This window comes from Hemitrygon akajei, chromosome 11 (genome assembly GCF_048418815.1).
Source record: "Hemitrygon akajei chromosome 11, sHemAka1.3, whole genome shotgun sequence".
NCBI lineage: Eukaryota > Metazoa > Chordata > Chondrichthyes > Myliobatiformes > Dasyatidae > Hemitrygon > Hemitrygon akajei.
In genome coordinates, this window is record NC_133134.1 from 144,708,658 (window position 1) to 144,724,115 (window position 15,458).

A 15,458-nucleotide genomic window follows, 5' to 3' on the forward strand; every position below is an offset into this window, starting at 1 on the left:
GCCAGACAGGTTTGCCACTGCAACACAGATGTGTTTAAACTAAGTAGTGGGGGGGAGAGGATGAACTGGAAATATAAGGATGGAGTTAAAGGGAAAGTGAAAATAAGAAAAGTTAAAAAGGACAACAGAATCAATGGAGTAGAAAGCTCAAGAAGAGATCATACAGTATGGCCAAGTGAAATAGGAATTGATATGAAAGGGGAGGGGAGTACCGAATTAAAAGTATTATATATGAATGCACAAAGTATAAGGAATAAAGTAGATGAGCTTGAGGCTCAGTTGGAAATTGGCAAGTACGATGTTGTGGGAATAACTGAGACATGGCTTCAAGCGGACAGGGCCTGGGAAATGGATATTCATGGATATACATCTTATCGAAAGGACAGACTGACTGGCAGAGGGGGTGGGGTGGCTCTGTTGGTGAGGAATGATATTCAGTCCCTTGCGAGGGGGGACATAGAATCTGGGGATGTAGAGTCAGTATGGATAGAACTGAAAAATTCTAAGGGTAGAAAGACCCTAATGGGAGTTATCTACAGGCCCCCAAACAGCAGTCTGGATGTAGGGTGTAAGTTGAATGAAGAGTTAAAATTGGCATGTCGCAAAGGTAATGATACAGTTGTCATGGGGGATTTCAACATGCAGGTAGACTGGGAGAATCGGAATGGTACTGGACCCCAAAAAAGGGAGTTTGTGGAGTGCCTCCGAGATGGATTCTTAGAACAGCTTGTAGTGGACCCTACCAGGGAGAAGGCAATTCTAGATTTAGTGTTGTGCAATGAACCGGATTTGATCAGGGACCTCGAGGTAAAGGAACCATTAGGATGTAGTGACCATAATGTGATATGTTTTAACCTACAATTTGAGAAAGAGAAGGGAAAATCAGATGTGTCAGTATTACAGTTGAACAAAGGGAACTATGGAGCTATGAGGGAGGAGCTGGCCAAAGTTCAATAGAACAATACCCTAGCAGGGAAGACAGTGGAACAAAAATGGCAGGTATTTCTGGGAATAATGCAGAAGGTACAGGATCGGTTCATTCCAAAGAGGAAGAAAGATCCTAAGGGGAGTAAGGGGCAGCCGTGGCTGACGAGGGAAGTAAAGGGCAGTATAAAAATAAAAGAGAAGAAGTATAACATAGCAAAGATGAGTGGGAAACCGGAGGACTGGGAAGCTTTTAAAGAGCAACAGAAGATAACAAAAAAGGCAATACGCCAAGAAAAAATGAGGTACGAAGGTAAACTAGCCAAGAATATAAAGGAGGATAGTTAAAGCTTCTTTAGGTATGTGAATAGCAAAAAAATAGTTAAGACCAAAATTGGGCCATTGAAGACAGAAACGGGTGAATTTATTATGGGGAACAAGGAAATGGCAGATGAGTTGAACAAGTACTTTGGATCTGTCTTCACTACGGAAGACACAAACAATCTCCCAGATGTAATAGTGGCCAAAGGAACTAGGGTAAAGGATGAACTGAAGGAAATTTATATTAGGCAAGAAACGGTGTTGGATAGACTGTTGAGTCTGAATGCTGATAAGTCCCCGAGACCTGATGGTCTGCATCCCAGGGTACTTAAAGAGGTGGCTCTAGAAATCGTGGACGCATTGGTAATCATTTTCCAATGTTCTATAGATTCAGGAACAGTTCCTGCTGATTGGAGGGTGGCTAATGTTGTCCCACTTTTCAAGAAAGAAAGGAGGGAGAGAGAAAACAGGGAATTATAGACCGGTTAGCCTGACGTCAGTGGTGGGCAAGATGCTGGAGTCAATTATAAAAGAGGAAATTATGACACATTTGGATAGCAGTAGAAGGATCAGTCCGAGTCAGCATGGATTGATGAAGGGAAAATCATGCTTGACTAATCTTCTGGAGTTTTTTGAGGATGTAACTATGAAAATGGACAAGGGAGAGCCAGTGGATGTAGTGTACCTGGACTTCCAGAAAGCTTTTGATAAAGTCCCACACAGGAGATTGGTGGGCAAAATTAGGCCACATGGTATTGGGGGCAGAGTACTGACATGGATTGAAAATTGGCTGGCTGACAGGAAACAAAAAGTAGCGATTAACGGGTTCCTTTCGGAATGGCAGTCTGTGACCAGTGGGGTACCGCAAGGTTCGGTGCTGGGACCGCAGCTGTTTACAATATACATTAATGATTTAGATGAAGGCATTAAAAGTAACATTAGCAAATTTGCTGATGACACAAAGCTGGGTGGCAATGTGAAATGTCGGGAGGATGTTATGAGAATGCAGGGTGATTTGGACAGGTTGGGTGAGTGGGCAAATGTATGGCAGATGCAGATTAATGTGGATAAATGTGAGGTTATCCACTTTGGTGGCAAGAACAGGAAGGCAGATTACTATCTAAATGGAGTCAAGTTACGAAAGGGAAGAACAACAAGATCTAGGTGTTCTTGTACATCAGTCAATGAAAGTAAGCATGCAGGTACAGCAGGCAGTGAAGAAAGCTAATGGCATGCTGGCTTTTATAACAAGAGGAATTGAGTATAGGAGTAAAGAGGTCCTTCTGCAGCTATACAGGGCCCTGGTGAGACCCCACCTGGAGTATTGTGTGCAGTTTTGGTCTCCAAATTTGAGGAAGGACATTCTTGCTATTGAGGGAGTGCAGCGTAGGTTCACAAGGTTAATTCCTGGAATGGCGGGACTGTCATATGTTGTAAGATTGGAGCAACTGGGCTTGTATACACTGGAATTTAGAAGGATGAGAGGGGATCTAATTGAAACATATGTTATGAACCCCATAACTGGGTCGCTTACCAGCAAAGATAGAGAGGTCCGCTGAAGTCTGATGGTACCATTTTTAAACGTTTTTATTTATAAAGGGGCACAAAAGTAAGGTTAATACAAACATTCAGATAATATACGTCGTCAATACTCAATCTAAAGCACGGGTATAGTAATAATCAACAATTCGAAGTAGCTCTATCGTTTGTCTAGGGGTAAAACTATTGTCCGATGGAAATATAAAAAGTCTCGCCAGTTCATGAAGGCTTTTAGCCATTTGAGGGACCGCTGGGTGTTCACGGGTTGGAGAGAGAAAATAAACTTGCCAGCCTGTTGGACTCAAATCGTGGAATCGTGAACGTGAGTTCCCCGTTGTCAGTTCGGAATCCTTTTCGGGGTTATCAGCCACTCGATTCCCTAGCTAGGGAAACCAAATCACACGTGGCTCCCGAACAGCTTCCCGTCCTTACGGGAGCAATGAGCGATGGTGTCTCCGTCTGGTGCGTCGCTGGAGTACCGCCTCCTGCAGTCTCCTTTTTATCATGGCTGGCAGATTTGTAAATGTCAATCAAGGTAGGGTGATACAATCCCCACCCCACATTGCCCGAGGGTGTCCATGTCCCTGATAGCTGGCACGTACTATAGAGTTGCAATTCACACAGGTGCCTCTAAGAACAATGGTCAAATCCGTTGCATTGTCTCTCATTTCCTGGGTCCAAGACCCGAATTAATAGTGATCTTGCGATTCTCTGGAAGGAGGGGGCTGGTCCCGCACCCTTCGGCCCCTCAGAGCTGTGGTACATTCATAACACATATAAGATTATTAAGGGATTGGACACACTGGAGGCAGGAAGCATGTTCCCACTGATGGGTGAGTCCAGAACTGGAGGCCACAGTTTAAGAATAAGGGGTAGGCCATTTAGAAAAGAGATGCAGAAAAACTTTTTCACCCAGAGAGTGGTGGATATGTGGAATGCTCTGCCCCAGAAGGCAGTGGAGGCCAAGTCTCTGGATGCATTCAAGAGAGAGTTAGATAGAGCTCTTGTAGATAGCAGGGTCAAGGGATATGGGGAGAGGACAGGAACGGGGTACTGATTGTGTATGATCAGCCATGATCACAGTGAATGGTGGTGCTGTCTAGAAGGGCCAAATGACCTACTCCTGCACCTATTGTCTATTGTCTATTGATCATTTTGATAAATCTGTATTTCACCCTCTTTCATAGCATTTGCACATCTCCTAGTAAGGTGCCCAGAATGGTACACAATACTTGGTGCTGACTAAACTAGTATTTTATAAAGGTTTATTCAGATTTCTCTGCTTGTACTCTAAATGTTTATGAAGTTCAGGATCCCTACTGTTTTATTTGACTTACTCTGTCGCTTTCAATGAACTGTGCACATATACCCCAGATCTTTCTGTTCTTGTAACTTTTTAGAACCCTCCAGTTTATATCAACTTTGCTTATGCTTCCAGCCAGAAGGTAACACTACCTTAATTAGCATAAAATTTCATCTGCCACCTGTCTCTCATTCCACTGTCCTATCTGTAACTACATGAAGATTGTTGTTCTCCTCACTACATCTCCAAGCTCGGTATCATCCCCCCAGTTTTTTTCTCACAATTCTGTATTATTTATTTACTGTACTGTTATCTTAATGACGATGGGACTGCTGAATGCCAATATTACTTTATCAATATTAATTTTATTCTTTCAAATCATGCACTTCTTTTTGATGACAAGCTTGAGAATGGTGCTCTGACACAATGCTTCACACAATGCAACTATTTTAAAAGGCTTATAAAAAAAATCTTTTTTTAGCCATGGTCTCAGTGAGAACAATACTACCACAAGTATATAAATGAACACTTCTACTTCAAGTAGTCTACTGATAGTGTTGTGTATCGTTCAGCTAGGTTTTCCAATGTGCAACAATAAATTACAACAAATTCAGAGTAGATCAAATTATAGACACTTATTTACTTGCATGGGAAGCTACTTCCACATGTTATTATTGGAGAATACCTTCAATCTTATAGCTGAAACAAACCACTTTTATATGTTTTACTTTAGTACGTTTTACAAAGAACATTAATTTTGTTGTTCCATTCCATAGCAATCCTCCATTATCTGCATCCATCTCTAGTTCCTGACATCTGTTCTTTAAGCAGTCTGTTTGTCTTCAGGCTGTGTCCTATTTTCCTCTGTTGTCAAAACGTTCCTGCCATAAACACAGCCCCCCGCCATAAAGATATTTTATCCTTGTGGGCTGAGTTAAGAAACTGATGGCAGTTACATATAGGCCACCCAACAGTAGCTGGGATGTGGACCACAGATTACAACAGGAAATAGAAAAGGGGTGTCAAAAGGGCAATGTTATGGTAGCCATGGGAGATTTAAACATTCAGGTCAATTGGGAAACTATGGTTGGTAATGGATCTCAAGAGAATGGGTTTTTTGAATGCCTATAGGATGGCTTTTCAGAGTAGTTTGTCATTGAGCCTACTAGGGGATCAGCTATACTAGACTGGGTGTTATGTAATGAACAGGAGGTGATTAGGGAGCACATTAGGAGGTAGTGATCGCAATATGCTTGAGTTAAATTTTAAATTGTATAAGGAGAAAGTAATGTCTGATGAGGTAATATTTCAGTAGAGTAAAGGAAATTACAGTAGCGGGGGGAGGAGTTGGTCAAAGAAAATCGGAAGGAGCTGCTGGCAGGAATGACAGCAGAGCAGCAATGGCGTGAGTTTCTGGGAAAAGTGAGGATAGATGTATTCCAAAAATGAAGTACTCAAATGGCAAAATAGTACAACTGTGGCTGGTAAGGGAAGTCAAAGCTAATGTAAAAGCAAAAGAGGGGGCATGCAACAAAGCAAAAATTAGTGGGAAGATAGAGAATTGGGAAGCTCTTGAAAACTTCCCTGTAACTTAGGTATTTCAGCACCTAAGTTACAGGGAAAGATTGAACAAGTTAGGTCTTTATTCTTTGGAGCGTAGAAGGTTGAGGGGGGACTTGATAGAGGTATTTAAAATTATGAGGGGGATAGATAGAGTTGACGTGGATAGGCTTTTTCCATTGAGAATAGGGGAGATTCAAACAAGAGGACATGAGTTGAGAGTTAGGGGACAAAAGTTTAAGGATAACACGAAGTGGAATTTCTTTACTCAGAGAGTGGTAGCTGTGTGGAACGAGCTTCCAGTAGAAGTGGTAGAGGCAGGTTCAGTATTGTCATTTAAGTAAAATTGGATAGGTATATGGACAGGAAAGGAATAGAGGGATATGGGCTGAGTGTTGGTCAGTGGGACTAGGTGAGAGTAAGCGTTTAGCACGGACTAGAAGGGTCGAGATGGCCTGTTTTCATGTTGTAATTGTTATATAGTTATAAAACCTACAGACAGAAATCATTAGGAGGGAAAAGATGAAATATGAAGGCAAGAGAGCAATCAATATATATAATAGTGGACCAGGAGATGGCAGATGAATTAAATGAGTATTTTGTATCAGTCTTCACTGTGGAAGACACTAGCAGTGTGCCTGTTGTTGAAGGGTGTGAGGGAAGAGAAGTGAGTGCAGTTACTATTACAAGGGAGAAGGTGCTCAAATAGCTGAAAGACCTAAGGTTAAATAAGTCACCCGGACTAGATGAACTGCACCCTAGTGTTCTGAAAGAGATAGCAGAAGTGATTGTGGAGGCATTAGTAATGATCTTTCAAAAATTATTGGACTCTGGCATCGTGCTAAAGGACTGGAAAATTGCAAATGTCACTCCACTGTTTAAGAAAAGAAGGTGGCAGCAGAAAGGAAATTATAGACTAGTTAGCCTGGCCTCAGTGGTTGGGAAAATGTTGGAGCCAATTATTAAGGATGACTTGGAGTACTTGGTAACAAAGGAAAAATTGGATAAAGTCAGAATGGTTTCCTTAAGGGAAAATCTTGCCTGACGAACCTGTTAGAATTTTTTGAAGAGATACAATTAGGTTAGATAAAGGGGATGCAGTGACAAGGTGCCACACAAGGCTACTTACCAAGTACAGGTATTACAGGAAAGTTACTAATGTGGTTAGAGCGTTGGCTAATTGGTAGGAGGCAGCCAGTGAGAATGAAAGGATCCTTTCCTGGTTGGCTGCCTGTGATTAGTGGTGTTCCACAGTGGTTGGTTTTGGAACAGTTTCTTTTTATGCATTATCGATGATTTAGATGATGGAGTAGATGGCTTTGTTGCAAGTTTGCAAATGATATGAAGATTGGTGGAGGGATAGGTAGTGAAGAGGAAACGGGTAGGCTGCAAAAACACTTAAACATATTTGGAGAATGGTCAAGAATGTGGCAAATGAAGTACAATGTTGGAAAATGCTTGGTCATGAATTTTGGTAGTAGAAATAAATATGCAGACTATTTTCTAAATGGGGAGAAAATCCAGCAATCTGAGATGCCAAGGGTCTTTAAAATGCTTGTGCAGGACACCCTAAAGGTTAAATTGCAGGTAAAGTTTGTGGTGAGGAAGGAAACTGCAATGTTAGCATTCATTTTAAGAGATCTAGAATACAAGAGCAGGGATGTGATGCTGAGGCTTTATAAGGCACTGGAGAGTCCTCGCCTTGAGTATTGTGAACAGTTTTGGACTCCTCATCTGAGAAAAGATGTGCTCGCATTGGAGAGGGTTCAGAAGAGCTTCATAAAGATGATTCCAGGAATGAAAGGGTTATCATACGAGAAACATTTAATACCTCTGGGTCTGTGCACACTGGAATTTAAAAGGATAAGGAGGGATCGCATTGAAACCTTTCAAATTTTGAAAGGCCAAGACAAAGTAAATGTGGAAAGGATGTTTCCCATGGTGGACAAGAAGACACAGCCTCAGGATAGAGGGGTGTCCGTTTAAAACAGAGATGCAGAGAAATTTCCTTAGGAAGAAGGTGGTGAACTTGTGGAACTTATTTGCCACAAACAGCTGTGGAGGCCAGGTAATTGGATACCAAAGCCAAAGCTTGATAGGTTCTTGATTAGACAAGGCATCAAAGGTTAGAAGGTTAGAAAGTGGGGCGGAGGAGGGGGAAAATGCATCAGCCATGATTGAATAGCTGGGCAGAAGCAGACCTGATGGGCCAAATGGCCTAGTTCTGCTCCTATGTCTTAGGGTTTAAAACAGACATCTTGATAAAATATTCACACTATCTTGTAAGCCTTTCTTCTAAACCAGCAAAGAACACTGGGATCTCAGAGGTTTCATCTTTTCACGTTATATTTTGCATAAGTTACAAATTCATTTCAGGTTTTCGGATATGTTTCCACAAGATAAATTATTCCTTCATCATATACAGCATAGAAAAGTAAAAGCATTGAACTCGCTGTCAAAACAACTGAATTTCAGAAGTGTTTCAATATCACTCATTCAGCAAATGAGATCATGGATGAATTTATATCCCTTTTTTTAAACTGCAGTCATTGAGTACAAATAAAAGCAATTATTAGGATTTTTTGTACTACAAATATATTCCACGAGGAATATTTTGTACAATTGACCTATACATACTGTAGAAGAATGAGAAGCAATCTCATTGAGATGTGCAAGATTCTGAGGGTGGCTGAGAGGGAAGATGTTTCCTCTTAGCTGAAGAGGCTTGAACTAAAAGTCATAGTCATGAAAAAGAATCTGTCACTTAGCACTGAGATGAAAAGAATTTTTCTCAAGGGCTATGGGAGCTCATTTATTGAGCATTTTCAAGGTGAAAACTTATGGGATTTAATATTGGAGAGAAACAGAAATGTTGAAGATTGAGCATGAAAGTGGACAAGGCTCTGGATCAGCCATGATGCTACTGAATTGTAGAGAAGATTTGAGAGCATCTAGGGACTGATCCTACTTCTAATTCTCAAGTCCTTTAGCTTCAAAATCTCATACACATCTGTAGAAAGCTACTTAAATTCAAAGGGCTATCATAAAATCCTCTGGATTTTTAAAGTCTCTTACTATCTTCATAGTAACCTACCTAATACAATTTCTTACAATTCAGCAATCTTAAATGGTTAAAATACTTTGCTTTAATAACTAAAAAGTTGATCAGAGCTTCTGCTATATTCTTAACCCAGTGATCACATTCTCAGAGTAAGAGATAGCTATTTGGGATTGAAACTCAAAGAAATTTGATCACATGAAGAGAGTGAATCTTTAGGAATCCTTTATCCTAGGACACTGGAGCCTCAGTCATTTAGATAATTGAGAACAGAGGTCAATAAATATCTGGATTTTAAGTGAATTGGAGCAGGAAAGTGGCACTGAGATAAAAGATCTATTGGCATCTTGAAGAGCTGGTTTGAAAGCCTATTGATTATTCAGTTCTTTCTAATGTTCTGCTAATAACTAGTAAAATCCATTGAAATGCTGGTTACTAAAACAGCTTTCAATAACTACTCGGTCTCATTGCACTATTGTCTTTTATAAGAAAACAAGAATGGTGGATTAGAATTATTCAGACTAGGGTATCAGAGAAAATAGGATTTTTAAACTAGGGAAAAGCAGGTAAGCATTGTGCTCCCTTGATAAAGATAAAATTGAGGAACTCTTGACACTTTACAGATGATACAGTTTAACCTTGGACCTTTGTGGTTTCCTATTTAATGCAACTTAATAAAATTGTGAATGGAGCATATTATAAAGAATGATAAATTTTGTAATGACACTCTTTCCTGAATTAATTTTAACATTCATTTCCTGAAAGGTTAGCTTGAAGCTCAGATAGTGCTGTTCCTGGATGCTCTGCTAGGGAGTGTTTGATGTTACTTTCCCTTCAAACTTGGCTTAATCCCTCCTGGAAAAATTCATTTTGTTGATTTATTTCATCCATTACTTTAGAGCAGAGCATTAAAGGTTGGAAATTGAACTTTATTGAGCATGTTTCACTGTAAAACGGTATCTAAAAATTAAAGGCAGACATAGTTGATATGTTATCAGCTAAGCATTCATCAGCAGTCCTACCACAGTCACTACATCCCCACTTCATATAGTCTTCTGCAACATTTACTAAGCATGTTGTTGATTGTCTATCTATCCACTCTCTGGTTCATTCCCCATGAATGTATTGATTCCCTTGGTGTCCAAAATTTTGCTGTTTCAGAATTGAATATACAATGGATAAAAGTTAATTTGGCCATCAGTTAATGGGGACAGCCACTTATTTGAGACAACTCTTAAAGAACAAAAAATAATTTAGAAATTTGCCACTTAATTGCGACAGGAGTCTTTTGCTGAACAATTTTTAACTATCGTCAGTCATGTGCACTTGTGTGGCTGTCAGACTCTTCACTGTGCTTAGTGAACAGTTTCTAAATAGTGCCAGTTGTGTGTGTTTGTGTTCAAAAAGAAGTCATGTTTTGTCACTAATGGTTGGCAAGAAATAAACAGCAAGACAATACAGAACTGCTTTGCTCAAAGCATTTTCAAGTATTCAGGCTTGGAGATACCATAAACGGCTACCAGTAAAAAGGAAACTATTTCACTACTTCAATAATTTAGAACTATGAAGAATTTGAATTTATCACCAATCATCTTGAATGTTGCAATGAAAATGAAGATTTTGAGGATGCGGTCATCAAAAGCATTGTATGAATGTCGTCCATTGTCTGTACTAGTTACCTGTACTGATTTTGTTAATTTACAATCAAAAGAATATGACATCATACGCTGGATGAATACAGTTTTTTACTACTATTGTAGTATTGGTTGTATCCTAATTAGTTCTACATTCCTTTAAACATATAATTTGTTACTTAGTTTGTTTTTTTTATGTATCTTTTAAACTATTTCCATGAAACTTTGGCTAATTGGGGAAGCTGCTTAATTGGGTCAAAATCTACTCGTCATGATGTATCCCAATTAACTGGAATCTACTGTATTCCTAGCCTTTTAGGGACCGAACCTTTATTATCCATTTAGTCAAGAATTGTTTTCTTTGTCTCAGTCTTACATGACTAACCACATCATGAAATCTTACCACTAATGCTAGGCACTCTGCTTACCATATATAATATTGAGCTCCATAAGCCCTTAATTTATTATAAAGATCTTTTTTGAGGTACCTTATGGAATACCTTTTGAAATCCAGATATATTACATCAATTGGTTCCCCCTTATGCACATATTAAACGAATCATGTTGGGTTTGGCAAGTAACATGAGATAAATGAGTAATGGTCAAAATTTGAAGAGGAAGCTTTTATATCTTTTCCATTTTACTTGTTTTTAGTATTTTGATAGTTGCTGTATGGAAGGTTGTTGAGAAATATGAAGTTATTGCATTACCTGCTTTGCATCTTCTCATTACATGAAGGATATAACTTTTTGTTAAACCTGGGATTTGATCAAATATATTTCCATTCTTTGAAATTTTCTTATGACATAAAAAGTGGTCATTGTGCCGCTCAGAGCAATCCCATTTGTCACTAACTTTCACTGTCACCTATTCTCCCCACCTTTGCACTGACTCTCCAGAGATTCTGTCACTCAGCTACACTCATGGAACAATTTTTTAAAATTTATTGAGATACAGCATGGAACAGGCCCTTCTGGGTCTTCGAGCCACACCACCCAGCTACCCCCGATTTAACCCTAGCCTAATCACTGGACAATTTGCAATGACCAATGAACCTACCAACCGGTACGTCTTTGGACTTTGGGAGGAAACCGGAGCACCCGGAGGAGAATGTACAATCTTCTTCCAGACAGCAGCAGGAACTGAACCTGGGTCACTGGTATTGTAAAGCATACCAATGACTACTGCACTACCGTGTCGCCCCATTTTGCCCCACAAAGTACCAGATTTTGGGATGTGGAAGGAAACCAGGGCATTTACAGAAAACACAGATGGTCACAGGGAGGCAAACCCACATGGACCAGGATTGAACCAGGGTTACTGTAACTATGAAGCAGCAGTTTTGCCAACTGTGCCTATGTTGGCTGAGGAAGTATGAGATTTGCATTAACACATTTTGAAAGAACAAATTAGTTTTCCTGGGTTACCTTTTAATGAAGGTAGAATTGGAGTGGAAAACAGTTGTGAATATTTTTCCCCCTTTGACCTCATTGTATCATGCTTCACAAGGGCAGATTGTATCACCATTGCACAGCTGATGTTCATCGTGGCCATGGAAATTACTCACCCCTGAAATCTGAAAAAAGATTTGTGGCATTGTGCACGTGCAGACAGAAATTCTGTTCCTTTGCACTCTTATCTTTGGGTCAGAGATTGTTGACTAGAAAGCTGGCCACAATCACTTTTAATTCTAAATGCAACATGAGACTAAATGTGACAATTTTTTTGATATCTTTCCATAAAGGGAAATTGACTGAACTCTTCTTTGTTATAGGATCAGATGATGTGCTGGTAGTTGCTCTTTATGACTATGAAGGCATCCATGAAGGGGACCTGAGTTTTAAGAAAGGAGAAAAAGTGAGAGTGATCTCGCAGTAAGTAAGAGTTGACTGCTCCATGGTTAAGCCTTAATGTTCACAGTGAACAGAGGTAGGTGGGAGGGGCATTATGTTGGAATGATAGAATGAATAGAGCAATCCAAAAACTATGCACCATATTAATATGATATGTTTGCTATATAGTTATTTTTTTCAAATACATCTACCTGACACATAACCAATGTTAGAAAGGTGTAATGTTAGATTGCACAAAGCCCAGGAACTATTTATGGAGTTTCTAGCTATTGTTTCTGAACTGAACTTTTATTTGCAAAATGTGCAGCACTGATTTGTTCCATTGCAAGAAAGAAAAATGTTGACATTGAGAAACATTTTAATAAAATTGTTACCATTAGGAGAATGGTTTAGATAATTAACATAATGTTTTGATGGGATCTTTATTGATTGACACACAGAAGTACTATAATTGACAAGTTCAGGTGCAATATAGTTTCTAAGACCTTCTACATAAATTCTACTATCGCAAAGGTCCACTTATAACATCAAACAGTAGCATCAATGAAAATGGAGAGTTAGTTGTACAGTATAATCCCAAGAAAACACTGTACAATGGCTGAGAAAAACAACTGTGACATCTGTGCTTACCCAAATCATATGATATCCAAGGCAGATTTACAGCAATGCATGGCTTTTGAATAGAGCTGCGGGAGACCCATCATTAATTCCTTACCACTAATTCTATATAATGTTTCAAGTATATGTGGAGTACTGCTAGTATGTTTCCTAATAAAAGTATAATAATCACCATTTTTTTTTTTAGTTTGAGGCAACATCAAGCTGAATTGTAGATGGTAAATGCACAAATAAAGCAAGCTAATAGATTTGTGTTTTTTGTTTCAGGCAAGATGAGTGGTGGCTGGGATTATCTTTAGTAACTGATCAGAAAGGTTATATTCCAAGCAACTATTTTGCCAGAGTTAACTCACTTGAAACTGAAGAGTAAGTATTAATGAAATATTTTCATTCATAACCTAGAGCAGATGGTCAGTTTACATGGTTGTTCAAAGCAAATTTAATATCAAAGTACATATATGTCACTATATACAACCCTCAAATTTATTTTCCTGTGGGCATACACAATAAATCCATAATAAAATAATAAACATAATAGAATCAATGAAAGACCACAGTAAATAGATTTTCAACCAGTGTGCAAAGGACAACAAACTGCAAATACAAAAAATAAGTCAATAAATAAATAAATAAGCAATAAATATCAAGAATAAGAGATGAAGAGTCTTTGAAAGTGAGTCCATAGATTGTGGGAACATTTCAATGATGGGCAAGTGGACTTATTCCCTTTGGTTCAAGAGCCTGATGACTGAGTGGTAATAACTGTTCCTGAACCTGGTGCTGAGACTCCTCTACCTTCTTCCCAATGGCAGCAGCGAGAGGAGAGGATGATCTGGGTGGTGGGGTGTCCCTGATGATGGTTGCCGCTTTCCTGCGACAACACTTTGTGCAGATGTGCTCCATGGTGAGGAGGAGTTTATCTGTAATGGACTGGGCCATTTCCACTACTTTGTTGAATTTTCCATTCAAGGGCATTGCTATTTCCATACCAGGCAGTGCTGATGTTGTTTGCACACAATTGAAATTTTGTCCAAGGTATTGAAAACTATAATTAATTACAAGTGCTACACTATATTTTCCCTTTCTGCATCTAATATTATTAAGTTCATCCGTCTTTTATTCTGTGGGAAATACAATATGTTGATAGGGTGTAGCAATGGAAATAATCTAATGAAGGCATGCTATATTCACAGTAACTGAAAATCAGTAAAACGCAGATGCTGGAAATCTGAATTAAAGTGCTGGACACATTCAGAGGGTTAGGCTACATCTGGGGAAAGAAGCAGTTAACATTTCAAGTCAAAGACTTTTTAAAGATTTTGGAATTATTTTCTTTTTCCACAGATGCTGCCCGAACTTCTAAGTATTTACAGAATTTTCTGTTTTTGTTTTGTTTGCTTCTAAATGAATACTAATTTCATTACTATTGTGAAAGTGTTCTTGTGCTGGTTGTACTCTGTTAAGAATGATCATCAGTTCTGATCTTTAATTATGACTGTGTAGATACGTATCTGCGCTTCTATTAGCAAGGCATAACTACAGAATTTTACTGAAAAATCTTCAGGTTGCTCTGGAATATTCAAATCAATTCAAGTTTAATTGTCATTTAACCATATGCATATTAATACTCATGAATACAGCCAAACCAAGCAGTGTTACTATGGGGAAAAGGTGCAAAGGCACGTTACCAACAGTCACACACAGTTAGCACACACAAGATCACAATCACTTAATAAGAGGCCCATGGCTTTCATCTGCCTCCCTGCGAGGCCACGGCTTGACGCGTACAAGTCAACAAACCAATATAGACTGTCAGTAAAAATACAGCAACACAATATGCCTATATATACCCTCCTGCCCACCGATATCATCTAGATTTGTCCTTCGCACCATCTGGATCTGGTAGGAATGTGGAGCTACTTTCTCTTGCACTTATCCTTGCTTGGACCATGTGCCAGAATTGTGATCTTGGATTTGCCCTTGATCCCCTGGCTTCAAGACTATAGAGTTTCCACAGTCTTGCCACAATACTGTTTCTGTTTCTCTTTCCCTTTCACCTTAGTGAATTTGACCTTCAGTGCTCCCTTGGGTGTCAACAGGTTTTCATGTATTCGAAGGTTACTACATATGTGTTGACCCATTACCATTTGGGTTGGTGAAAGGCCATTCTGGAGTGGTGCACTTCTATTATTTCATCAGACTTTTGTGGAAATCCATTCATCCATCTTGCACTTTCTTCATGAGACCCTTTACTACCTTGACCAAACTCTGCTAAGCCATTTGATTCTGGCTGTGGGCTTGAAGTTGTATGTCGAAACCTCCCCCCCACCCCCACACCCCAACATTGGCAAAGGACTCAAATTCGCAGCACAAAAATTGCGGACCATTGTCTGATCGAAGTTTTCGGACGGACTCGGAGTTGGCTGTCATCGGGGCTCCCAAAGTGCTGCATCGGCAAGCTGCAGCGCTGGAGGTTCATGGCAGGAAGAGTTTTTCTTCCTTCTACCGTCTGCGTGAGATGATGGGCTGACGGGACTTTGAGACTCTCCTTTAAACCGTGCCATGGTCTGCTCTTTATCAGATTATGGTATTGTTTTGCACTGTTGAACCTATGTGTTATAATTATGTGGTCTTTGTCAGTTAGTCTT

At 39.4% G+C, this 15,458-nt stretch overlaps 1 protein-coding gene across 1 annotated transcript in view; it reads left to right on the forward strand.

Annotated features, from left to right (window-relative positions):
* LOC140736101 (tyrosine-protein kinase HCK-like) overlaps window positions 1-15,458 on the forward strand; it is a 153,710-nt gene that overhangs the window by 59,127 nt on the left and 79,125 nt on the right. The window contains exons 4-5 of the mRNA XM_073061864.1: window positions 12,114-12,213; window positions 13,078-13,176. Coding sequence (XP_072917965.1) covers window positions 12,114-12,213; window positions 13,078-13,176 — 199 coding nt within the window. The remainder of the gene's footprint in view (window positions 1-12,113; window positions 12,214-13,077; window positions 13,177-15,458) is intronic.